At 35.2% G+C, this 26726-nt stretch overlaps 4 protein-coding genes across 5 annotated transcripts; 2 read left to right on the forward strand and 2 right to left on the reverse strand.

The window, feature by feature from the left end:
• The first annotated feature begins 981 nt into the window (after positions 1-981).
• On the forward strand, positions 982-5532 carry LOC110614343 (dnaJ protein ERDJ3B). The gene is made up of 10 exons (XM_021755861.2): positions 982-1274; positions 1351-1499; positions 1582-1714; positions 2130-2244; positions 3197-3313; positions 3587-3673; positions 4524-4583; positions 4681-4758; positions 4867-4938; positions 5051-5532. The coding sequence occupies exons 1-10, from the start codon at positions 1204-1206 to the stop codon at positions 5207-5209; spliced, it is 1041 nt and encodes a 346-aa protein (XP_021611553.1). The 5' UTR covers positions 982-1203; the 3' UTR covers positions 5210-5532.
• A 2282-nt stretch (positions 5533-7814) lies between these two features.
• Positions 7815-12154, forward strand: LOC110615879 (phospholipase A1 PLIP2, chloroplastic). The gene is made up of 5 exons (XM_021758065.2): positions 7815-9148; positions 9847-10344; positions 10557-10616; positions 10829-11245; positions 11329-12154. Exons 1-5 carry the CDS (start codon positions 8516-8518, stop codon positions 11905-11907), a joined length of 2187 nt encoding a protein of 728 aa, XP_021613757.1. The 5' UTR covers positions 7815-8515; the 3' UTR covers positions 11908-12154.
• A 2674-nt stretch (positions 12155-14828) lies between these two features.
• Positions 14829-16615, reverse strand: LOC110614496 (transmembrane protein 205). The gene is made up of 3 exons (XM_021756047.2): positions 16332-16615; positions 15875-16094; positions 14829-15346 (listed from the first exon to the last, which is right to left on the reverse strand). Exons 1-3 carry the CDS (start codon positions 16523-16525, stop codon positions 15131-15133), a joined length of 630 nt encoding a protein of 209 aa, XP_021611739.1. The 5' UTR covers positions 16526-16615; the 3' UTR covers positions 14829-15130.
• A 3835-nt stretch (positions 16616-20450) lies between these two features.
• Positions 20451-23567, reverse strand: LOC110614671. Of its 2 annotated transcripts, none has more exons than XM_021756281.2 (4): positions 23460-23567; positions 23088-23254; positions 22539-22954; positions 20451-21882 (listed from the first exon to the last, which is right to left on the reverse strand). In XM_021756281.2, the coding sequence occupies exons 2-4, from the start codon at positions 23187-23189 to the stop codon at positions 20634-20636; spliced, it is 1767 nt and encodes a 588-aa protein (XP_021611973.1). In that variant the 5' UTR covers positions 23190-23254; positions 23460-23567; the 3' UTR covers positions 20451-20633. The 2 variants fall into 2 exon arrangements, with proteins under 2 accessions (XP_021611973.1, XP_043812281.1); XM_043956346.1 differs by having other exon boundaries at positions 23471-23487.
• Between the last annotated feature and the right edge of the window lie 3159 nt (positions 23568-26726).

Genomic DNA, 26726 nt, shown 5'->3' on the forward strand with positions numbered 1-26726 from the left:
GGCATCACTTATAATTTACCTGCTCCTTGGTATTATTACGGGCTCCCTTGACGTGTTTGTGATGATGTGGCGAGCTGTAAGAGGTCCATCCTTCTGAAAAGCAAGGAGGTTCCACGTTGGTTTACCATATAAAATGAAAATTGGGGTGGGGGAGGGGAGGGCTCGTGGCTCAAATGAGGAATGGGCCACTGTACATGGGCTGAGCTAAGACCATACTTGTATTAGCAAGGCTAAAACTCGGCCCATCTTAAATGTTCATAATAATGGCAACTTTACAGTTTGCTTATTTGTCAAACTAGAGTGATCTAATATGTCAAAGTTAATCGTAACTGCTACTCTGAAATTGATAGATCTTTCTTGTGTAAAAAAAGTAGGCTAATGCTATTAATGATTTGCAATAAGCTATTTAAGATTAGTAGGCTAAAGAGACTTGTTGATTGAATCAATCTGAAAATTAAAGTAAGTTATGGGATTGTATATCTCGCCATATTTATCCAATTATTAATTTGTAACCAAGAGTCAGGTGGATTAACTATACAGTTTTTATGGACTCAGCTTTGGTTCGACATATATCATTGTGGACACATGTCAATAGATTAGGGTTGACTTATCTAATATCGTATCAAATGTTATAATATACTGTTATTAGTTTGTCATAAAATTTTGATTAAAAAAAAAAGTTCGTCGTAAAATTTTCCACCCCCTACAGCAAGAGAGAAGCAGATTGGATTAGCAGGCTCTGACCCCGAGACTATGGGTTAGTGATTAGTGGGTTGGGTCGGTCCAATATAAAGTCCACTTAAAGAGGACAGAGTAATGTTTACCATAAGCATACGACATCGTAAGTATAAGCGATTAATAGAGAACCCCAATTAAAGAGGTTACTTACGTGGCTAATACTGATTGGTCGTGAGAACCTCAAGCTTGCGGTGATTGGTTAGTTTCAACAATAACACGTGGGAAAGGTGGTGACTGAAATTGGTCAAGTCATCGGTTCCTTCCGTATTGGTGCTTAACTCCGTTACCGTGGCCAGCCATCCTCTTTCACGGTCTCTAGTCTCCCAGAAATTGCAAAGCCAGGAACAAGAGAGAGTAAGTTTCATCTAGGAACTCGGAAACTGTAAAGGAGTTGTAAAAAGATCTAACAACCAGTTAGGTTTTCAGATTTGGAGAGATCAAACTCTCTCCTGATTTAAATCTTCAATGGCGCTTGGAAGAGCAAAACTTCTGTTTATATTATGCGTTCTGTCGTACGCCCTCGCCGCCATTGCAGGGTACGCAAATGTCTTTAGTCGAGCTATTAGTAACATTTTGAGTGTGTTTTTGCTGAATAATAATTATCTAATGCAGGAAGAGCTATTACGATACATTGCAAGTGCCGAGGAGCGCATCCGATGAACAGATCAAGAGAGCTTATAGAAAGTTGGCATTGAAGTACCATCCTGACAAGAATCCGGGAAATGAAGAAGCCAATAAGCGATTTGCGGAGATAAATAATGGTAATAATGACTTATTTTAATAGTTTTAACCAGTAATTATGAATTTAGGATTAGTATAAGTTAATCATCGTTTTCTTTTTAGCGTATGAGGTGTTATCAGACAGCCAAAAGAGGGATATATACGACAAGTACGGGGAGGAAGGGCTTAAGCAACACATGGCTAGTGGAGGGAGAGGTGGAGGAATGGGGATGAACATTAACGACATTTTCAGAGAGTAATTTTCTACTTTTTACCGCGTATAGCTACTGTTACAGCATGCTTCCTTTCTCCACATAATTTTGTCTCGTGAAGAAATCCTACCAACTTTAGCTTCAGGTTACAACGTTGTAGTATGCATTTTTTTACTTGTGAAACTTTTCGCTGCCTATGTGCTTAATACGGACACTTTCATGTACTCATTTCCTGTCATGCACACCTAATCCACTTTGTAGTTCTTACTCATTTTGATCAGACATTTCTTTGTAAGTTCACAAAAAGTATATAAGCAATATGATAAAGATGTTTTCCTCTGGGAATTTGTGGGTCTTTATTGCGTGCATTATGATTCCATCTAATATTCATTTTAACATGGTGTCCTTTTTGTAACAAGTTACTGAAAGTTCGTTACTTTAACAAAATGAGCTTTATAGTTTCTTTAGTGGAGGAGGTGAAATGGAAGAGGAAGAGACAATTGTAAAGGGTGATGATGTAATTGTCGAATTGGAAGCGACACTAGAAGACTTATACATGGGTGGTTCACTGAAGGTGAGTATCAGAGGATATCTATTATTGATTATTTTTCATAAAAAATAAAATTTAGCAAAAAAGCAATTTTACATAACCAAGAAGCATAAGACGTAAATAACATGCTAATTTTTCATTTTCTTTAGACATATATGGCATATAATCAAGAAAGATATTACTTAGATAGCGTGTTAATGTCTTTTTTTGAAAAAAAAAAAAAAGAAGCAATATCCCAATACTTTTATATTTGTATAGCGTTGTCAATAGTACTTGAAAAGGATAATTTCAAATAAAATGGAAATAATGGTGTACAAAAAACAATTAGATGAGGAAGATTATAAGAGAATGTTGAAAACAATGTATGAGAAAAGATATTAAAAGCGACTCATTATCACTATTCACTAGTGATATTAAGTATGAAAACTTCTTAGTCCTCGATATTGAATTCTGATAGGTTGGCAAATTTCAAGTCAAGAAGGTTTTGGGTTTTTTGGTCAAGGAAAGTACTTGTCAAAGGTTGAAATAAAGATGTGCCTTCCTAGAGCCTTGAACCTGGGACAAGGCAACCCTAGGTGCTTAAGGTGTTAGCTTTGGAGCTTGATGAACCTTGAGTTTGAGGCGTGCCTTTAAATTCTTTCCTGTTTCAAAACACTGTTTTCTCAACTTGAACTCAAGACATTCTGGTCATAGAGAAGCAATCTTATGCTTGCACCAAGACTAGCTCTCAATTGAACAACCAGTTACAATTTACAAACTGAAGAAGCTCACTTTAGGGGGCTTTTAGGATATGGTCACCTAGCTAGGAGGATCAAAATCTTAAGTAAAAATATTGAAATGCGTAGTTTTGATTATATGTCATTGCATGCATGTGTAAGTGTTTCTTTTTCAATTTCAGTAGTTGACTAGGGGAAAACAGAAAGTAATCTGTTTTAGCTTTGTCTGTTGATGTGTAATATTCACGTGGATTCATCAGGTTTGGAGGGAGAAAAATATTATAAAACCAGCCCCTGGCAAAAGACGCTGTAACTGCAGAAATCAAGTCTATCATCGGCAAATTGGTCCAGGGATGTTTCAGCAGATGACAGAGCAGGTATATAATGCCTCAATAAATTTGTTGATAATCTGATGAAACTTCTCTATGCATTTTATCATATAAGAAGAAAAAATAAATAAATATGGAAATCTGTAATTGACTCCCACATTTACTTGGATCCTTGGAGTAATTTGTTCTCATTCGCTGCATTAGTGAGAGTATGTTGACCTTTTTGCTTGGGTTCGTTTGTTTATTGCCAACACTGTGCCAACTGCCATTAATTCTCAGGATTATTTCTAGACTTACAACATTTATATTTTTTTCTTTCAGGTCTGTGACCAATGCCCAAATGTCAAATATGAACGGGAGGGATATTTTGTTACAGTTGATATTGAGAAAGGCATGCAAGATGGACAAGTGAGCTTTCAATCCCATCTTATTTAACTTGCTAATAATCACATTGTGATGGAGAACTTGACATTTCTCACTCAACACATATGAAAATTGTTATTCCTTTGCTTTTTCCTTTTGAATTACCTGTTTACTGTCTTACACCTATTGCTGACCTATCTACTATGTAAGTCTTATCTTTTATGTTGTGTGATAGTAAAAGTTTCTTACTTAGAAATGTTTGTGACACATGTTAAATGGTGTGTGAATGACCCTTAGAGTTGATGTGAAGGGTTTGGTTTTTTATAGCTTCTATTTTTCATTTTTAGTACACTGATGTATTTTTGTGTGCTTCCTTGTTTAGGAGTGCTTATGAATAATTTTTGTGGCTTGCCTCTCTGAGCAATTCAGATAAATAGCTATATTCTCTGGCTGCTGTTTGCAACATTGTTGTCAAATGTTTGGTATGCAGCTTTATGCTGTATTCACATTTCCCCATATAAAACTCACCATTGAAACTCTGCAAATTTTGCAACTTTTCCCCTTGAAAAATGAATTCCAAATTAACAAAGTACTTGCTACATTCCCAACCTTTATGTTAACTCATCCGCCAATTTGGTTAGGATATCACAGCCTTAATCATCTGAGCTTGGATAATACCAACTCATCACTGTATGTATTTACATATATTTTCTGAAAAAAAAAATATTATTGGTGCCAAATGACAGAGTTTGAACCTGTGGACTTGAGAGATATTATGTTGCCTGATTTTTTTCCAAGAACATTTATAAGAGAGCACTGGTTATGGTGGCTTGAGTGTCATCGCTTTTGTTGTCATTGCAGATATCTAAAATAAATGCATTTTGAAATGTCGCAGGAGGTGATTTTCTACGAAGATGGTGAGCCAAAAATAGATGGGGAGGCTGGAGATTTGAAGGTTAGACTTTAACTATCACTTTTGAAGTTGCTAATTGTTAGTTGTTACCATGTTTTTTTTCTAATTAATTGAATCATAACCATCACAATCTGGGCAGTTCCGTATTCGTACAGCACCCCATGATCGCTTCAGAAGGGAAGGCAATGACTTGCACACATCTGTGACCATTAGACTGGTAAATGTCATGCACATGGCACATTTCTTGTGACCTTCTTTGCTTTTTGTTGTGTAAATATTGTGACAAAAGCTGTAAGTAATGTCCTTGACCTTTTTTCTTTTTCAGGTTCAAGCGCTTGTAGGTTTTGAGAAGACCATTAAACACCTGGATGGACATCTATTGGACATTAGCACAAAGGTGAATTTGGAACATATTCTCGATAAAATTTCTGTAATTTAGTGAAGTTTAGGACAACAATGACGTGTCATTGTAATTCTAGAAAACAATGACACTTGTAAATCTTGTACAGGGAATAACTAAGCCCACAGAAGTGAGGAAGTTCAAAGGGGAAGGGATGCCACTGCATTTTAGCACAAAGAAAGGTGATCTGTATGTCACATTTGAGGTTCTTTTCCCCACATCACTAACTGAAGACCAAAAGACGAAGATCAAGGAAATTCTTGGCTAGGGTATATTAGTAATATTCTTTTCTTAGGTTCCAAAATGTTCCATTGTAACACGAGATTATATAGAAATCCAGGAAGCCACGAGGCTTTGGTTCTCTTTCCTGGTTAAGTAGCAGCAGCGGACAAATTAATGCAACTCCTTTTGGCCGAGTCGAGGTATAATTTTTCCATGTTTTAAATTAACTTTCTCTTAGAAGTGTATTAGGAGGTAGAAACTGAAATCAACAAGGAATCCAGTTCACAGCAGTGTACAGTTTATTTTTTTTTAATAACTATTTTTAAAACACTTGAGAGTTAAATGCATGCATTCATTCATTAACGGTCAGCTGCTTGAATCCTGGGAGTTGAAATGTTTCGTGGGACTTTTGTGCTTTGATTGCTTCATTCTCATTCAAATTTTAAAATTTTGCAAGCTTTTATGGAGATGGTTGACATCTCTCTATCTGATGTTCCACATTGACATATCTTAAATGGATACCGGGGCAACGAAATACATACATCTCTTAATCAACATAAAACATGTCTTATAAGTAGATATGATTGGATGAGAGACAAAAAGTAGGTGATAAATGTCTACACAGTTCAAATTAGTTCGATTGAATAACGGTCTTAAATCCCTCCCTATCCACATTCATCAGTGCTCTGTTGCATTATAATTAGATATGAATTGGATTGAACATGCTTTACCAAATATGTAACATTACCTAAAGTTACGATTTAATATGGCATTCATTCACACTGCAAGATTTGATTAAGCCATGGTTCCCAACACCCCATCTTCCTCGTACATTAATCTAGAGGGAAATGTTAGCTTATTTGCGGTACAGAAATAGGGCGGCATCTAACCTAAGTCATATAGCCAATAACTTGCACAAGGTGATATGGGATTCAGTAAAAATACCTAGAGAATTAGGTATGAAAAAGTCTTCCATGGATAGCCCCCCTTTTTATACATGTGCCTGTAAAGAGTTAACAGAAAGTCATAACCTCTTCCGTATTAACTTGCTTAAAGCCGGTATAAAAATGCTTATTTAATTGGTTACATATTGGAGGTAGCACAAGAAACTCATACAAACTAAAATAAATAAGCTAATAATAATACGCAGAAATTACGCCATCATTTTTCTCATTACGTGTAATATTGATATCAAAAAATAGATATAAAACCTGAAAAGCAGTGAAGGTAGCAGAAAAGTCCAGTAAGTGACAGAGGAGAACTCAAAAATAGTATGTCAAATTATAGAGCCGGTCACCGTTTTATGTAAAATCTATAGACTCTACGTATCCTAAGGTAATTAATCCGTAATTGACATGTTTGCTTTAGTTTAGGTTGTTTAGTTATTTTACCAGTTCTGGAGTCCTTCTTCCTAGTCCATCCAACTCTTACCTAATTTACACAAACAAAATCCTTTTATTTTAATAGTAAAAAATATATATTATGATAATTATGGCTATATTTCTGTTAACTAGTCAAAATGGTGTCATCTACTTTATTCATTCAAAAGATTCAAATAGAAGGAAATAACTAATTAAACTACTTTATAATCACAAAAAACGTATTTGGATCAGTAGCGTGGAGCTGATCTCATTTGAACTTTACTTTAGATTCAAATCCTAAAATCAGCATTATTAGAGGACTTAATTTGAATATTATTTTCAATTCGAAACTAAATTAATCATATATATACATTCATGTTTTGAATTAATTATATATATATATATATAGACAGTTCAATTAATGCAATTACAATTCAGATATATATATATATATTTAAATGTGGTTTTAGGAGTTTTTTTTAGTTTCTAAGTATCGTTTTATGATTTTAATGTACTCCTTCACAAGTGGGTTATTAATTAGATTCATGTTATTTGTATAGAGATTTCAATTAAAAGGTATATAATCTTTTTATCTCTATATCTTTTATGAAATTTAATAATTCTTTTTTGTTTTTTCTAATTAATTCTTGTACAAAACGAGACTTAATACTAAAATTCTTATCATGTAAATCTAAACTATTGAGTTATTTTCCTTTTATTATGTATCTATAATACTAAATGAGATGAGAGGAGCTGGAAAAAATTGAACTCTATTCTTATACATTAATCATTCATCAGCTAAGATAAGTGTAACCATGATGGTTAGTTGAGAGAAAAACCCTTATTGTTGTTCCCAGAATGATCGGATTCCAATACTTCAAAATCAATAATTAACATTAATGGGAAGTTTGAAAACAAATTGAATCAACGGAAAGGGAAAAGGAGTGTTGGTGGATACTCTGCTCTTTGGATGAGTCTCTCTGCAGGAAAATTTTTCCTCCTTTTTTCTTTTAATAAGAATATCTATCACACGAAATTCTCGGTTTTCTCATTCTTTTTTGCTAATTACTTTTTTAAAAATTAGAACTAGTAACATGATTGTATTAATAATTTCTTTTGTCAAACTAAAATTTTAACCAATTCAAATAAATAAAAGAAATGATGGAAAGCAAGACAGGTGGTGTCCGTATAAATACTTATCTACGGAGACGTGTAAGGCCTTATCTCTACAACCGGGAGGAACTTCCTATCTTTCTTCCCAAAGGAAACAAACAAGGCAGAGACCTTTCCTCACACGTCAGTCAGTTGCAAGTCATGCTGTGTTTTGCAGTTCACCTGCATCTTCTGACGTGACAATCTCTGCCTCGCAGTGGGACCCTTCATCACACGCGTCTTCATACTAGTTCAAAGCTTCTTCAAGCTGCAAGCTGCAAACCACGGTCCCTGACACAGGGAATCGAAACGCCCCACAATTAGGAATGCTGCTGCCAAAACGACGTCGGCTCTCCGATGCAGCTGCAGTGGTAACCTAACCAGGCCCTTTTTGAACTCAAGGATCGGCGTTGGCCCAAATCTAGTCAAGCAGAAAAATCAGATAGGAATTTAAAAAAAAAAAAAACTATAAAAATAAAAAAGGGCTGTTTTTTAAGGGAGAGAAAAGAAGTTAAAAAGAGCGTGCAGGTTGGTGAACAGTTTTGTTTACAAACGCGTTCCAAAACGTTTCTTGCTCTTATCTTATACAACACACACAGCAAGAAGAAGAAGGAGAAGAAGCAGAAGAAAAAGAAGAAGAAATCTTGAAAAGTTGAAAAGATTGTGGGTGCACGTAAGCTCCTTAAACTTTGGGGGTTGTCCGCTGGCGTTATTTAATAGCCCTCTCATCCCCTTTCCGTGGCTTTCCATATACATTCATATATATATATATAATTTATCAACCAAGCAAACCAAGCAAAGAAGAAAGGATCGTTGTTAACTACTCAGACCTCTTGGAAATGGATACTCTTTGTTTAAAAACAGGAATCCACGGTATTGCTCCCTCGATCTCAGTCACTGGGGCCTTGGACGCCCGTTCCAACGCATCTCAGGTGAGTGCGGTGGCTCGGGAGAAATCCACCACCGTTGCTGCCGCGCCACATCAGAAAGCCGCGTCCAGGTTTTCTTTTAGATACCCTTTGCGGTCTTTGTGGCCCGGCGGCGGTCAAAGTAATAGGCATAAAGGGATAGCAGTTGATGATGCCGTCTTGGTTGATAATGGAGAGACGAGAAACGCTGCTGGAGAGGATGCAGACTCTAGATCAATGCGCTCGTCCGAAGGGCAAAATGAGAACTGGGTGTTGAAGATTCTGCACGTGAGGTCGCTCTGGAAGGAGGAGGAGAAGGAACACAGGAGCAGTGGCGGTGAAGGATCAATTGAAGAAAATGATGTTGCATTGAATGATGGCGTTAATAACGAGGAAGAGAAAGAGTGTGATGTTTGTAGAGTTGAGTATGATGACGAAAAACAAACTGAATTTGATAGGGATTCGTTTTCGAGGTTGCTACGGAAGGTGTCGTTAGCTGAAGCCAAGCTTTACTCGCAAATGTCGTATCTGGGAAGCTTGGCCTATTCCATACCCAAAATCAAGGTACTAATTGTGCTGGTTTGTTTTCTTTTCAATCAATTATTTTGAGAAATTCATTTGTTTGACGTTTCTTATATTCTGTTTCTGTTTAAAATGAATAAATCTGTTGGAACTCATTTTATCTTGGTGATTAGGAAGGGAGTGGGATGGCTCGGCATTTGATTGATGGGTTTATACATTCTTAGATCTAGCTAAAATTCTCGTTTCTTTTTTAGATAGTGATTAAATCAATTATCGTTCTTGTGGGATAGTCTGAATCATATGGTTGTTAGTGAGGATGAGCTCAATAATTAGTAAACAGAAAAACAATTGAGACCTCCAAGTTTGCTGTTTTTCTTTTATCCTCTGCTTTAATGGAATGGAATGCGAGGAAATTTTTTGGTTTTGTACCATGTCTTTACCATGGATGTCTTAGGCACCATAGTTCCTTTAGCTCCTGAATTGATTCGCTAATAATGCAGCAGCTATCGTGATTCAACCAGAAGGATGGATATCATGTTAGGCAGGTTTTTGATTTTGTAGGATGTCCTGTTTTTGATGCCCTTGAATTAGCTGTTCATTACTGAACTTGTTACAAGGATTGTATTCTATAATTTGTTGTCTTCACAGAACTTAGTTTCATTGTTTTTTATTCTATGTTCCTTACAATTTGAATATTAGTTAGAATTAATTGGAAAGAAAACTTTTCCATGGTAAATCAGGCAGGAAATCTCTTGAAATACCGTGGCCTCCATTTTGTGACTTCGTCAATAGAGAAAAGGGAATTGGCAATGAAAGCAGAAAAAGTTCAGGTGTCAGCTGAAGGTCAAGAAGCAGAGAAAGGGCTTGCAGACGAGGCAAAGTGTACAGAACAGAAAAATAATGGTCATCCCATAACTGCCTCTACTGCTTATCAGATAGCTGCCTCTGCAGCTTCTTATCTTCACTCTCATACCAAAAGCATACTTCCATTCAAATCATCAAAAGCTAAGACTGATAAAGCTTTGCCTGAAGGAGACCATGGGGAAAATGAGAATCTCAATATGCTAAATGCAGAGGTGGCTTCCCTCATGGCAACCACTGACTCAGTGACAGCTGTGGTTGCTGCAAAAGAGGAAGTAAAGCAGGCTGTTGCAGATGATTTGAGTTCAACACATTCTTCACCATGTGATTGGTTTATATGTGATGATGATCAGGGTACAAGATTCTTTGTGATTCAGGTAAAATCAATTAGTTCTTTAAATAGTTGGTTTTTCCCCTTAATACTGCTAAGGTTGTTAGGTGGCTTGTAATATCCATACAACAATTTCTTTTTGGTGTTTCATAGATAATTATGATTCCCACTTACCACAGATTACTTTTTTATTATTTATTACTGGTTTCTTCTGTATCTTGTGTTACTCTTAGTCATCGTTGTATTTCTGTTTTGCAGGGATCTGAGTCACTGGCATCTTGGCAAGCAAATCTACTTTTCGAGCCTGTTCAGTTTGAGGTAAATTCATTCTATAGTTTCTAAATACTGGTTAACATTTTTCTAAAGATATTTATATCTGTGACTACTTCATAATGTGATGGATTTTTTACAAAATGTTCAAGAGTGATTTCACATAAAATTGTCTTGTGAAAGATCAAGGGAAGGCTGTCTTGTGTAGACGATCCAGGGACTGGATGTGATTAAATAAATGTTCTATCTTCTTGTTCCAGGGACTGGATGTGCTTGTGCATAGAGGTATTTATGAGGCTGCGAAAGGCATTTATGAACAGATGCTGCCTGAAGTCCATGCTCATCTAAAGTCTTATGGGAGACAGGCGACCCTTCGTTTCACAGGGCATTCTCTTGGTGGGAGCTTGGCTCTACTTTTAAATCTCATGTTGCTGATAAAAGGAGAAGTGCCAGCCTTGTCCTTACTTCCAGTGATAACATTTGGTGCACCTTCAATCATGTGTGGAGGTGACTATCTACTTCGTAAGCTTGGGCTGCCACGAAGTCATGTGCAGGCAATTACAATGCACAGAGACATTGTGCCCCGAGCCTTCTCTTGTAATTACCCTAATCATGTTGCAGAGCTTCTGAAGGCTGTTAATGGGAACTTCAGAAATCATCCTTGTCTTAATAACCAGGTACTTTCCACTATTAAACCAATATAAACTTTGTAGGAGTTGTCCATGAAGTATCAACTGAATGTTCTGCCTTGTTACTGCAGAAGCTACTATATGCTCCAATGGGGGAACTTTTAATTCTACAGCCAGATGAGAAATTCTCACCTAACCATCATCTCCTTCCACCAGGCACTGGTCTATATACCCTAAGCTGTCCACTGGCTGACACTAATGAAGCAGAGAATCTGCTCAGGACTGCACGGACTTTGTTCTTGAACTCACCACACCCACTTGAGATTCTAAGTGATCGCTCAGCGTATGGTTCTGAAGGAACCATTCAAAGGGATCACGATATGGATTCTTACTTGAAGTCTGTTCGCAGTGTGATTCGGCAAGAACTAAATCGCATAAGGAAAGTGAGAAGAGAGCACCGGCGCAAGTTCTGGTGGTCCCTTCTGGCAACACATGGCATCAGTGGTGGTGTCCTCATGGAGAGGCCTGCGGTATCTATGGAAATGGGACAGAACCAATTCAATTTCTCCGGCGTCATACAGACTGGGAGGGAATCATTGAAACGGTTCAGCAGGCTTGTTGCATCACAACACATGCATTTGCTTGTGGTTCTGTTGTTTCCTGCAAAATTGTTATTTCTGGGAGCATATAGCGTGATCAATGTGAATTGACCAGGCAGTTAATTTAGGTTTATTGAATTGCTGTGAATGAATATTGAATAGGTCGTGGGCACATGGCCAGCTAGATCATTAGGTGATTCTTTATTCATTGCTTTGAAGAAAAGGATATTAAAATTCTCTTGGTCCTCCTGTATAGGATTTGGAATGTTGAAATGCTCTGTATGTAGAGATAAACTTGGTCCATTATTAAAATGCATCTACAGATATGACAGCCGACATGTTATGAATTAGTCGGAACTTTGGAATATGTATACAATATTGCTCAACCATAAAAAAAAATATATATCTGGATCAGCCCTTAAACTATCCAAACGTATCAAAATCAGTCCAATAATTGAGCCATGCACGAAGCAAGCCAGCGTCTAGTGAAGTTGCCCAGCTCCTGAAGCTCTTTGCTTGATTTAGTTGCCGTTAGTCTTTTGCCATGTTAATGGAACGTGTGCAACATTCATCTCTCTCTCTCTCTCTCTCTCTCTCTGTCGAAAGGGAAAATTAAAATTCAAAGAAACAAGGAGGAATATGAATGTGGCATTTGGATTTATTTAGATATTAAGCACATGGAAACTGAGGAGTAAGACAGAAGCAAAATAGACAAGGCACGAGGCTAAAAGTCGTGGTCGGCATAAATAAAAGGCTGAATAGGTCCATATTGGCTGGTGGTGCTGCTCTTCGTGCGGGCCTATCCATCCAACCAGGCATGCTTACTCAGCCAATTCACCGCAGATGTGATTGTGATGAACGTGCGTGTTGGAGCAGCGTTCATGCAGGGATGGACTGATTTTATTTTATTTTTTCTATTATGTATATTCTCGAATTCTTCCCAGTTGAATTTGGGTAATATTTATTAAGTCTGGAACGAAATAGATAATATTTATTTTAAATTCAATAATTTATTAAAGAATTTGAAATATCTTTAAAATTATGTAAAATGTTTATTAAAAAAAAATACATAAAGCTAGATATTATTAAAATAAGGATAATGGAGTTTGAGCTGAACTTAAAGATATTTTTTAATCAAATTTAAGAGAAATATTAAATACACTTAGCTGTTGTTATCCATAATTTTGATGTCTTTTGGGAGAAAATAAAAAAAAAAAAAGGTTGCTTATATCGTTGAATTAATGTATGGAAGCGTTGGCCAAGTTAAGGAAGGAAGCAAGAGGTGGACCAGAAGAAGGGACAGTTGATTTATGGTTGGAATTGAAAAAGAAGGTATGAGATAGATATTTATTAGCACGTGTGGGGTTTAATTAGCTGGACAAATTTATATTATAAGTTTTTAAAAATTAAATTAAATCATTATTTTATTATTTTCATTAAATAAATCAATTTAACTAATATATGATATTTTAGTGATTTTTTTTTATAAAATTTTAAATAATATGACTCTTAATTTAATTCAAGATTAATTAATATTATTTAATTTAATTATTAAAATTTGGTCCAAATTGAAAGCAAACTAAAAGTTTAACCAAACTAAACAACATATTTCTTGTGAATATTTTTTTTTCTTTTTCTAAATTAAAGTTTTTTTTTTTTTTTGAACAAAAGGGAATAATCAAGAATTCTTTGATACAATTAATATTTGCTATCATGGCAGCAATCAACAATATTACCTTCATTTATATATACTAATCCTTTTCATGATTTCATTTACAAGGTGCAATCTATCAAATTACCTTTAAATTTGAATATAATCAATAAATTATTTTATTCTCCCTATTTCATAATTTTTATTATATAATTTTATTAATTTTTAATTATATTCATTTTAAAAAATATTAAATTTTAAGAAATATTTTAAATATTTAATTAAAAAAATAAAATTATAATAATTAATTTAGATATTAAAACAATGAAAAAAATAAATAAAAAAATTACAAGAAGAATGAAATAAATTTTATAAAAGGAGGGAGAAGGTGGAGGCAGGCGGGGAAGGGAGTCCAATAGGCTTCTGTTGGATTATTCAGTTGATAGCCCATTATTATGGAGAGGAGAGGAGAGGAGAGGAGAGCAGCTCTAATGGACACCACCCACCTGCATAGAGGGCTAGATCCAACAACACAAAGTTCGGGCCTCAGGTCTTATAAAATAATGAAGGGTTTTTTAAGGTTCAAACACTTTCCACCTGTGTTTGAAAGATTTTTAAGGTTTTTAATAACTTTCAAAATCCTTCAATTTTAACTCATCAAATTGGTGTGTTTGGAAAGATTTATTTTTAAAAATCTCTAAATACCATTAAAAATAATATTTTCTTTCCAAACAACAAAATATTATTAAAATTTAAAAACCATAAAAAATCTTACCTTATAGAATTCTACTTTAAAAAACTTTACACTTTATCCCATCTACTCTCAAATAGAATATTACTCTCTACAAAACATGCCCCTGGGGATACAGTCCATCCATTCCTTCACAGGAACTGGCAACTCAGCTGTGATTAAATTAAAGCAGAGGATTGATTAATCTAACCCTTAGGAATTGCGTACTGTTTGACAAGATCTATCATGGATTCTGCAGCAGCTTGAATCTGCCGATGGATGATAATGTGGCACGACATGCTATTGAAGTAAAAGTACACGATGTTACAATTTTCCTTGGGGAAACATGCTTTGCTATTCTTTGGAGTCTTTAAGAATGCCACCCAATTTTCTTTCGAAAACTTCACGAACGTTGAACAATGCCTCATGCAAATTAAGGATCTACTTTGATAAACACTCTATTTCTATATTGCAGGTTGAACTAATTCTGACATGGTCAAGTTCAAAATTGAAACTAGATTGACCCAACTTGAAATTATAAGCGATAAACCAAATAAATGAAAATTTATCTTAAAACCGACCGGTCTGATTATTAATTATAAATTAATAATGAAAATTCAACTATTATCAAAACTTAAAACAAACTAAAAATTAAAAGAAACCATACCCAACAACTGTATTCACCCTCCTTTCATCGTTATTCATTTCATTCCCAACAAAAACAGCAGTTTATATGAAGACGACCATCATTTTATGCCAAAATTCATAATGTATCTGCAGCACCTCTCCCATACTAATAGAGCCAAAAGGAAAAATATGCGTAAATCTGACTTGTGTGTGAGAATGATCAACTTCTTATATTTAACACATTGTTCAGGACTCATAGCTTGGCTAGGAATCAATCAGGAAGCACTTTATCTTATTCCAGAAACAAGATTCACCTCAAGTATAAACTACGGATTCAGCTTTCCTGCTAAGTACCATGAGTGTATGGCTAGGCTTCCAAAAGACATAATATTAGCAAGGGATGAAAAACCATGGATCATCCCAAATTTCTTGTTCATCGCAGCAAGCTTTGGATTAACCTTTGCAACTTCCTGATTCTTTGACCACCCAACTTCATTTCCAATGTTCTGTTCTCTCTCCACCTTGTGCCTTTGCCTCATCATCTAAATCGCCAAGTCAAAGCAAAAAAATCACAAGTTTAAGAAAAAGAAAAACTCGCTGTATTTTTCAGAGAATTATTCTAATTGGAACCATTAAAAAAAAAAAGCACCAACATCAGCTGAAGCTAATGCCACTATTTAGCATTGACTGATAACCATGTATGTCCTCTAGTAGAAGTTGAGGAAAACAATTTTTTTATTCACGATGAAATGGATGTGACTTAGTACCCAACTTTCCGTTCAATTATATACAGTTCAAAGATTTAACCAAGAATGTATCAATGTCTTCCAACAAGTCCAAAAAACAAACTTAGATTAAAAAAGTGGGGGGAAACTCATTCCTACCTTTTCTCTCAGTTCCCTCAACAACCAAGCAAAAGATAGGCGCAACAGCAAAAGATATACTCAAATGAAATTATAGTTCAACATTCTAAAAGCATTAGGAACTCAATTCCGACGATACATATTGACTCAGCAGGTTATGTAAATATTTGAAACAAACACTGGATTCCCAAATCACAAGGCTAATACCTCAATAGTCATGGGCGTAAAGACAAACAAATTGGCGAGATTGAAAGACAAAGAAGACAGCAGGAAGCCTAGCTGGTACTTCTCTGCAGTGGATGCTGATTTCCATGGATGCAAATAACCAAATGACGCCACAGATATCGCACAGCACACACTCACCAACCAAAAATATGCATGGAACATCTTACTTTGCAAATTGCCAAACTGATGCCTTGGTAGATTCCTGATCTCCATACAAATTTATTGTTTCTCTATTACAATTCTAAAAAAAATAGAAAATATAAGTTTTAAATTTGAAGTTAGTTAAACTGTATGAAATTCTGATATTTCATTGGAAGAAACCAAACAAAAGTAAAAGCTTTCCATTTTTAATGCTGATTCTTGAATTCAAGTTACAAAGCATAAGCTAAAGTAATCACAGTTAACTAGGTACATGATATTAAAAAGGACATAGACGTACTTGAACATGATGATGCCACCGATGAAGGTTACCCAAAGCGCGGCACCAAAAGCCGTGGAAAAGCTGAGGAGGTGGGCCAGTTTCAGACAAGTCGGTAGCTGAACGATGGAATTTGATCCAAACGTTTCCGGTGAAAATATCACCCCAATGGCTAAGAAAGCCACGGCCGCCAGAAATCGACTTAGCCAGCCCATCTCTCTCTCTCTCTCTCTCTCCCTGTCTCTGCCAGGCGAGTAGACAACGATGAAATCAGCCGGTGTCGGCTCTACGAACCTTAGTTTCTTTATAATAAATACTAATTTTTAGTAGGCGGCAAATAAAAGGTCGCCACGAGGATAATATGGACTGGCGCGGCCCTCGCTAGCGGAAAAACCTTTTCTTTACTTTCATTTTATTTTTAATAGCTCAAAAACTTTTATTTTTATTAAGAATATTTAATAAAATGGTTATTTTACAAAATTTTAAATATTAACATAAAATTATATTTAAATAACGAACAAAATTGATTTATTCTATTTTAATTAGTCCGATTTAAGATGATTATCAGTATTGGTAACTCCATCAATAAAAAGAAAAAAACAATGAGGAAGAAGTAAAAGAAAGAGGGTTTTCTTTTCTTTTTTTTTTTATCTTTAAAGTAGTTTTTTTCTGAAATATTTTTAATTATTAAATTATAATTTCATCAACAAAAAAAAAAAAACTTAATTTCCATATCCTGTCAAGTCAGCTAAAAATATGTTTTATGTGGCTTAAAATAATATAATTTGATAGAAATTATATTACTGAGAAAATAAATTTATAATTAAACTAATCTAATTTATTGGATAATCTTATTAAAATTTTCAAGTGAATCAAATTTTTACCCACTCCTAGATTTGTTTTTTCTTCTTTTTCATCCAGAAATACAACACACGCAGTCACATTTCAGTCTATGGCCCAAAGGAAGAAGGCCAGCTTAGCTTAGAGTAAAGGTCCAATACAATCTAGGCCCAATATCAAACTCTAACCTACGCTACGGCTACGCCACCAGATCGGCGTTAGAACGAAGATCAAAAGAGGAGCCGACGGCGTCCTATTCGCATAAACGGAAGAAGAGAACCTAAGATATGTGGGCCAGCATCCTCTCTGGTCGTTGATGTCAGATTGGCTCGGTTACGTTCTGTAATTTTGAGCATTATTAGATGAAGATGGCCAAATATTTGGATGGAGCGTGGTTACTTGTTTAACTCGGACAGTCACAGTGGAAACAACACATAGCGTGAACCCCACTGAACCCAAAAGCATCTTCGGTCTTCAGCTTGACGAGGGAATTGGGTTTTGTCTTTCTCTGCTTTGGACAAATGGGAACCCACTTTTTCTAGTTTTTGAGCCCAAAAGCAAAGCCAGCTTAGCTACTTAGCTTTGGGAGCACTGCACCAATTTAAAGGTTCATTCATTTTTTTTTTATATATTTTTTAAAAAATTAGTTTTTGTTTTTCCAGTTAGTTTCCTTTTTAATATTCTCTTATTTACTTACGTCCCATTCAGTTCATATTCACATTGTAAGGTAATAAAGCTGTAAAGTTAATCAAAATAATAATAATAATTAATAATGATTGTCTCAACAACTACACTTGACTTTTTTGAATTTCTGTCAACGCAAAATGGAATGTGAAATTAGGTTCCCACATCTCAATTCCAACATAATAGCAAATCATTTGAAATGGGAACAAGACATCTTTTTGTTGTTTTGGGTGAGAATAAATAGGGTGACAGGCAGGCAGGCTATCCTCTGAATAATTTTCAGAATTAATTGCTATTATTATGATACATAATTAATATAATGCTGTAATTAAGCCATCAAAGAATAAGAATGAGAGCACTATCATTCAGCATCACATGGTGCTACTGACATCATCGTATCTGGCCACGACTTCTCCTCTTTCCGATGTTCCCAACATTCAAACATCACGTGTTTATTTTCCTTAAACCCCTCTTTTCCTTCTTAATCCCATTTCAACCCCATGCAAATCTTCTCCCTCTTACAAGTTACAACGTTCTCTTGAAAATATGATAAATTTTAGAACTAAGTAACTTAAAATATTCAATTTAACTAAGTTACTTTTTTATTGGCATTAATAAGATATCTTTAAAAAAATTAAAATTAAAACGAATTACATATTTCTAACCATTAAATCAAATCATATTAAGCATGGTACTTTTAACCAACTCATATTAAATAACGTTCACTTTCTTTTATTTTTTTCAATTATGATACAATATTTTTAAAAAAAATACTTAAATTACATCTTTTACTCGTTTCTTCAATAAGTAATTAGAAATACTCAAACTTGATATTTTTTATATTCCTTACATTTTAAATGTGAAAAAATAAATTAAATTAGTTTCTAATCGGCACTATAATAAAATATATTCCTTACAAAGTTGCCAACCACAATAAAAAAAGATTAGAACTAACATTGTAAAACTAAAAATAAATTATAAAATGGGAGAGAAGCACCATACTCTCTAAACCAAAACAAAGTTGGCACTCCCTCCCTCCCTCGTGAGAATTCGTGCAGCCACCTTTTCTTTCGCCACAAGATAATAAAACTACACTTTATTAAATTACTAAATCATTAATTAATATTAAAAACACCAATACCCATACATTGTAACAACAATGTCAGAGCTCAAATTGAAACCATGTAATTGGGGTATCAAGAGAGAGAGATCGACCAGATCTATCCCTAGTCTGTAAGTCACCATCAACATTTTTTACTATTTTATAGTAGACGTGATTCTATATGGATTTTAAATCATTAATTTTTTCTTCATATCATGCCAACCCTGATCCCGGTTGCAGTGGAAAATCAAATTTAAAAAGGAAAAAAAAAAAAAAAAAAAAAAAAAAAAACATTTTTACATTAGAGTGGTGGAGAAAGCAAACAAAGTTGTTGAGTAGCTTGGAAGGATAAAGGACAGAAGACAAAGCCGCCTCAAATCACTTGCAAGGAAAGAAAAAAGAGAGCATTTTTAACAAGATATCCACAATTTTAGTGACTTTTTTTTATAATGCATGTTCTATGCAGAAAAATTATTTTTCACTCAAATGATTTGCATAAGAGTATTAGATTACTTAAAGCAAAGCACCAAATTTCTCTGGATAAGCTTATTCTTCAAAAAGAAAGAAAAAAGTTGAAACCAACTTTCCTGCTTTGCATGAAATAGGTGGAAATATGAACAGTAGCATAATGAGTTAGCAGCCTTTTCATGGAGCAAAAATCATAGGCTTTTCGTTTGGACAGAAACCATATAGCCACAAACCGATAAACACAAATAATTAGGTTGGAGAGGTTGGAAACCTATTTGATAAATTTCCCCAACCACCGTCTTAAAAGTCCAAAAATCAGAATCATGACGATTCCCCTCTCCTCAGCCGTTTAGTCATCATTTTGTGCACTTACAACTGTGTCATGTGTACAGTGCAATAATGAACAGTGATCCATATATAGAACCAATACCCAAATGCCCAAGACTCCAATGATGGCTAATGTGTAACCTCAGTTGATGCCTCCTTTCCAACTCTATTTGTTTTCTTGTAGTGAGTGCTTGATTACACCATTTCTATTGTTGCATTACCCAGAGTTTGAAAGAAAATAAAGAAAAATGGAGAAAAACAAGAAACCTGACAAACCCTTTTTTTTTCTCTTTTTCTCTGGCATGCTCTCCAGTTTCCGCCATTAAAAAAGGACTGTAACAAGGGACACTCATAACCACAGCAGGGATAGGGTGAGTGCTCCGATGCCAATAGTTAGAGGTCTTGCGAGCTGAAGTGGATAAAGAAAAACCTTAGGTTGGAATTAGCAGAAAAAAGAAAAAAAAATCTAGTGGAATGTCAGATGTGTCAGTTCATGGATAGGCTAAGCAAGGAAAAAATAGATAAGGACATCAGAGAAAGACAAAACCAGCTTCTTTATCACCTTCTCTGTACACACCTCTTGGAATAGAGACTAGGGAGTACCCGAAGTACTCATCTGTTTGCAAACACCAACCATTAATATCTCATCTATATAAACTGAATGGAAAATTTTTAAAATAAATATAATAGAATATAACTCCAAATTTAAGCTAAGCAAATCAAAGAAAAAGTAGAAACTGGATCTGGGTACTGAAATTTTGAAAATTCTGTACATGTGGGAGATGATGGAATTAAAAGAAAATGACAAGGTGACAAAATTTTCCGGCAGCATAAATTATATACTTTTGTACAAAATGAACCAGAGATTCTACCGCCGGTAACATCTCCCAAACTTGTTTACTTTAGCAGCTCAATGCCTCGTATTTCACTGGAATTGGACGGTTAAAGCCAACCTGAGATAATAAATTTCCAACTGCTGCGAGATCTCTGCAAAATACCCCTTGAAAAACAGATGGATTGGAGGTCCCTGAAGATGTTGCCAATTTATTTTCAGTTGCATTGATTCTCTTCGGACACGGTTTCTCCATTTTAGATACATTTGGTTCAGTTTTCTCATTCTGAGTCGTTTGCTGCACTTGAATTGCTGCAGCTGCTTTACAGGCAGCTGCTGCTTTCTTCCTTTGCTTCTCTGCGGCCTCATCATCCATAATTGTGGCCATGACACTAGAGTAACCCTTTTGAAGCAATCTATAGAGCAGTAATGCAGACATTTTTGCTCGATCCTTAACTGAATCAAGATCCCTATCATCCGCAAACTCACACCTCTCCATAAAATTTGTGGCCTTGTCTGGCTTGTGTCTTAGACAAAGCAACAAATGAGCTCTCTCTAGCTCAGATCTTGAACAGCCACGTCTCAGACCGATCAAAGCATAGTAATCAACATTTCCAGTCTCCCCGGAAGCAACCCTCTGCTTTAATTCCTGAATCTTGGTGGCCAATGCACAAAGTTTCCCTGGAATCTCTCTGTATCTCACGTTGTGCCGTTTCCAGGCAGGACCTGGGAGCTTCCTATCCCGCAAGATTGAATTGTATAGGAGTTTCAAGTGTTCAAGATCGTGTAAACAATCAGGCAAGCAGCGGATGGTTTCTAAAAGCGAGGCTCTGGCCTCAAGCGCCTGAATGCACATAGGGTCAAGAGCTAAGGTCTTGTTGCAGTCACCAATGGACTCCGCAATTCGACCCGAAGACTTGTATGCCACGGCTCTGTGCATGTAACATTCCGCCAGGAATCCCTGAGGGGCCCCGCGGCGACCTTCTACAATTTTGGTAAAGTGGCGGATGGCCTCAGAGTATAATCCTGCGTCGAGGGCGGCAATAGCTGCAGCACGACGGCGCAGGAGAAGCTTGATATGTGATAAGAGTTGGGAAACGCTCTCAGATTCGGTCAAAGTTCGAGGTGGGGTTGGTGGAGCTGATGAGGTGCTAATGTCGCCAGAGAGTGGGAAGTTGGAAATGGAAAAGCTATCGTCGGACCAAGAAATGCTTTCACGGCGGAGTGCAGCCGTTGAGAGGCGTTTCCCGGTTTGGAGGAGGGCCATGGCGTCCTCCATCAGGCCCAGACGGCAACAAGCTTGGCCTAAAACTAAGTACCTGTTACAATTGAACAGTAAATAGATTAGTTCCAGTGAATTTTTTTTCCCCTTATTAGCTTTTTGAATAATAATCTTAGCAACTATCCAAGATATGAATTTTATTTACAATTAAATATAGAATATAGTTGATCTTAGTATATTAAGAGAGGAGACTAATACAACATCCACCAAATATTTATTTGACCATCTAAATTAGACTTTTTTTTTTTTTTTTCAAAAAAAGCCAATGGAACTTGATATAGCAAACACAGCTAAAGGGTAATGGGTTTTCAACTTTTGACCCACACCAACCATCCCCCCTCCCCCCCAAAAAAAAGATAGAAAAATTATGTAAAAATCAGAGTAAGTTCATGTGCTATTTCCCTTTATGAGAAACAGTAGCCCTCTGATATCAGAATTGCCAAAAACACCTTTGGGAGCAAATGACATTTTTCATTTTCGCATTTTTTTTCCTGAAGAACAAAAGTTGGAAATCCAATCATGGGCACCACCTCATGTCCCAATACAGATGTCAAAAGAACAGACTGTTTCTACATTTACTCAACCCAATACAAACATGTTACTGATCTAAACAATTAATACAACTCATTAACCTAGTGCAGGAAAATACAAAAGACATCTAGCGAACTGCAAGAAAACAAGAAATTAAATTACCTCCATTGCCCTTCCTTGTCGCAGTTTTTACAAAGCCCCGCCATCACTTTCTTCTTCAAGTCCGACACGGAAAAACACTTGAAACTTGGATCCTTTTCTGCAGTGTCCGAGGAGGAGTTATCAGATGGCAACAGCTTAACTCGCTCCCTCGATAGCTGCTGCGACGAGTTTTCAGAAGATACAGAACCCGACTCGTCATTTCCAATTTTTAGGCTGGGGATATAGTCTTGAAGCATATCAGCCACGTCCTTGAATCGCCTGAGGTAGAGCAAAGATCTTGCCTTCAGTTCAAGAGCGACTTCAAAGCGAGGAGAGAGAGAAAGAGCCGCGTCTAGAAGGTTTAGAGCAGAAGCAATATCACTAGGTTCTTGTGTTGCAATGAGGTTTCTAGCGTCTTTAATGTACTTATCCACAATCTGTAGATATCAATGCAGAAACTTTTATTAATGCTTCTATACGAAAAGAAAAACTAAAATAAGCAATGCCCATTAAAGAGATCAAACCAAGGAGCAGACTGAATCAGAGATGAAAGTAGAAAGGGATCAAAACCTTTCGGTTGCTAAGCCACCAGTATTTCTTTTCAATACCACTGAGACATGGAGAAGTAGCCATGGTTGCTATTTTTGTGGTGGCGGAAGAAGAATCAACCATTAACCCCTCTCGCTCTGTGTCTATGTCAAAGAACACACATTTTCAGCTTCTGTAACAAAAGAGTCCTGAAGAAGAAAAAATATATAGGGAAAAGAATAAGATGGTGAGGAAAATAGGAACAGAGAGAAATTGTTGAGAGGGTAGGTTGAATGTTGATTTACAATCTGTATAGATTTGTAGAGTAAATAAGGGAGGTTGTGGAGAGAGAAAACAAAGCCCAGAAATACATATGTAAAAAATAAAAATAAAAATAAATTTGCCAGCTTTGACCTGAGAGCAACCTTTGATCCTTCAACTTCATAGCTGGCACTTAGATTCTCTCTCTACTACTATGTGGCCTATGGAAGTAGAAGACCACGACCCTAACCCCTCCCTACATAAATACTTAAAAAAACAAAAATTACACAGAGCTTTAAAATTCTGTCACCGGGTGTATCCGGTAAATTTCATGATTGTGACCGGATATTAGCGATCACCCATCACGGGTGCCGGGTTCAACTACCGGAGAAAAGATAAGACGCCAACAAATTGCCCCAAAAGCAAAGTAAAGACTGACGAGGATGGTGGAAGAAAAGTCTCCAGTTATTAATTTCCGATCACCTTCAAATTACCAATTTGCCCTTCTACAATCCGGGACTGATCCCCATATTACAATTCTCTCCTCATTCTTCGCATTATTGCTTGAAATGATTTTTCACCTCCCAAGTAAACTCCACTCCGACTAATTCAGTAATTATACAACGTTTATAGTCAGACATCTTGATTAGGACGTTTATTATTCCAAACTATTCATTCATTATATCAATTATCCAATCGTCTAGTCAAACCCATCACATGATTCAAAATCTTTGGTCCAAAGGGCTACAAATACAATATCCAAAAACTAAAAGAGGCAATTAAAAATAGTGGGGTGAAAAAGGAAAAAGATGGAGGAGGAATTAGTAATATATTTAAATGAAAGGAAAGAAAGTGACTCTTCTCTCTCAAGGCAACGCACAGCACAGCACAGGAATCATGCTTTTTCCTTTTGGGTGGGAGGGAGGGGATTGGTTTCCTTTATGTTTCACCCACAATTGATTAATGAAGGCACATGAATGTGGATAGCAGCCAGATGGGTTTGTCTTAAAGCCTCCATCTAACTTCCTTTTCTTCCGACCCCACCCCCACAGCCCTCCTCCTTCTCTCACTGTAGGACACTTCCTACAATCTTGTGCACACCTACAGCCTCTAATTCCCTTGCCACATCATCAATCCTGCTTCGCTTGTCTCCACGTGGCTTGACTTCATTGTAGGCCCCATCTTACAATATGGACTCCTGCCATGTCCAGATCAGCCTTTAGGTTTTGGGAAATGCTATTGTCCTGTACTTCCATTTGGGGACCTCATATTATTGTATACACCATCATATGATCAATGATTTCTACTGTAAATGATCAAATTTGTATATATATGGCCAACCAAATAAAGAATCAAGTTTTATATATATATATAGGGAGTACCTCATTATTTGCCTTTAATTTTTTATTTTCTAATTATGTTATGAATTTTTCTATATAAATTTTATTTTTTAATTTTTTTTACAGATTCTCCTTTTATCATACTATGACTTATCTAAAGAAATTTTTGATTTTTTACATTTCTAATAACTGAAATTATTTCAAAGATATATCTATTTTCTAATAATTATTTCAAAGAAATTATGTTTTAAAAATAATATTACTTGTACAAAAAAAATGAATTCTATAGTTTTATAATCCTAACCCCATAAATAAAAAATTGGATATTATCAAAATATCTAAATTTATTACTATTTTTCTTCTACTCATTGCATTTTAATTTAATTATACCTTAACGTTTATTTCCTTCATTTATAGTTTCTATTTATAGTACATTCTTATCTTAATTTTAATAATATATTATTGTTATTTTGATTTTAATATATATATATATTATAACAACAATAAAATATTTTTACATTTTTTATTAATGAAATAATAATTTATATTTTTATCTTCATATCGTATGCGTTGGCATGATGTCAATTATATTTTATTTGTCATTATACTTTGTTGGCAATTTCTCCATCTATGGATAATGCCAACAATTTGTCCTTTTTATTTATTTTTAATATATAAAAATTTACCTTTTTATCCTACCTTACCAAAATAAAAGAAATCAAATATAATATGAATATTATTTATTTATATTTTATTATTCTCTTTATATATATATATATTGAACTTATATTTTGACATTATTATATATATATTTGTCGATTTTCTACCTTGTATTACTTTGTTTAGCACAACAATCTTTTTATAAAAAAAAATGAAGTGAGAATAATAAAATATAATTTATTGCAGACATTACCATGCTACACATCTATATATATACAGAGTATATATATATATTTTTTAATCAAAAGAATTAAAATTTGTTTTGTTTTTTTTTTTTTACCATTGCAAGCTGCAAATTATTACAGAATTAAAATTTGTTTTTGTTAATGATTGAAGGTAATCATCTTCTCCACTTTGGGTAATCCACAAAGTAAAAGGTACGTAGCACTGCAATGATAGCCTCACATTCTTTTCTTTTATGCCAAGAATGAATTAATGAAGATGAAAATGGTCTTTATTCTACTCGTTGACACATTAATTGCTGGGTCAAAAACAACAGTAGCAAGAGAAATATGAGATTCACCCAATTAATGTGCCCATTTCCCTCCTATTACCATCTAACAAACTCATAATCAGTAGAAGACACATTGTTAACAATTAATCTACCAATTCAACACTCATTTAAGAAATTAAAAATTTTGGTATTCTTTTGTATAATATGATTGAGGAGGGTTGGCCTACAACTTACTTGGGTTGTTGTTTATGTTCCCATGAACTTGGGACCATTGGACCCCATGGACCAGTCAGGATTGGTTTCTTGTATTAACATAGCTACACCTCTTCTACAGCTAAGGATTCCAACTTGTAGAGAAGAGGAGAAGGGGGGGCTCATGTCTTGACAAAGACACATCCCAATCTGTGATAAAAATTTTGAACATTTTCATTTTTTCAATACTTCATATATATATCATTTCTCAATTTCCTATGTTATTTCTTCTTTATCAATGCGTTTCTCACTTTCATTGCTGGGAGAGAGCATGTAATTACTTCTAGGGCAGGGCAGGTGTCTTATATTGTTATTATTTTGAATAAAAAAAATGGGGCAATAAGTAATTTAAAGGGATTGGGTGTCCTTTAAAATGCTTAGCAATTAAAAGTGCACATGCAAAACAAGTGACCAACATATCATGCATCCAATAAGGAGGCTTCTGTGGATAACACATGCTCTGTCTATGCCTTCCTTTACAACCTGAATTGACTTTATTTACATTGCCCAATAAATTTCAGCCCTTAATTATTGTAATTTTTTTTTAAAAAAAATAGTAGGATTTAATTCAATAATAGTAAAATGAGTATTATTGAGCATGGGAAAAAAGGATGCTTAACTAATAAGAGAAAATGGTGAGAAGATTTAATTAAT

This window comes from Manihot esculenta, chromosome 5 (genome assembly GCF_001659605.2).
Source record: "Manihot esculenta cultivar AM560-2 chromosome 5, M.esculenta_v8, whole genome shotgun sequence".
NCBI lineage: Eukaryota > Viridiplantae > Streptophyta > Magnoliopsida > Malpighiales > Euphorbiaceae > Manihot > Manihot esculenta.

Coding starts and splice junctions, on each gene's coding strand:
- LOC110614343 (XM_021755861.2), top strand. CDS start 1,204: ATGGCGCTTGGAAGAGCAAAACTTCTGTTTATATTATGCGTTCTGTCG. Junction 3,314..3,586: donor TTCAGCAGATGACAGAGCAG/GTATATAATGCC, acceptor TTTTTCTTTCAG/GTCTGTGACCAATGCCCAAA. Junction 4,584..4,680: donor GGGAGGCTGGAGATTTGAAG/GTTAGACTTTAA, acceptor CAATCTGGGCAG/TTCCGTATTCGTACAGCACC.
- LOC110614671 (XM_021756281.2), bottom strand. CDS start 23,189: ATGGTTGATTCTTCTTCCGCCACCACAAAAATAGCAACCATGGCTACT. Junction 22,955..23,087: donor GGTGGCTTAGCAACCGAAAG/GTTTTGATCCCT, acceptor TGATATCTACAG/ATTGTGGATAAGTACATTAA. Junction 21,883..22,538: donor GACAAGGAAGGGCAATGGAG/GTAATTTAATTT, acceptor CAATTGTAACAG/GTACTTAGTTTTAGGCCAAG.
- LOC110615879 (XM_021758065.2), top strand. CDS start 8,516: ATGGATACTCTTTGTTTAAAAACAGGAATCCACGGTATTGCTCCCTCG. Junction 9,149..9,846: donor ATTCCATACCCAAAATCAAG/GTACTAATTGTG, acceptor ATGGTAAATCAG/GCAGGAAATCTCTTGAAATA. Junction 10,617..10,828: donor TCGAGCCTGTTCAGTTTGAG/GTAAATTCATTC, acceptor TTCTTGTTCCAG/GGACTGGATGTGCTTGTGCA.
- LOC110614496 (XM_021756047.2), bottom strand. CDS start 16,525: ATGGGCTGGCTAAGTCGATTTCTGGCGGCCGTGGCTTTCTTAGCCATT. Junction 16,095..16,331: donor GGTGGCATCATCATGTTCAA/GTACGTCTATGT, acceptor TATGGAGATCAG/GAATCTACCAAGGCATCAGT. Junction 15,347..15,874: donor TTACGCCCATGACTATTGAG/GTATTAGCCTTG, acceptor TTGGCGATTTAG/ATGATGAGGCAAAGGCACAA.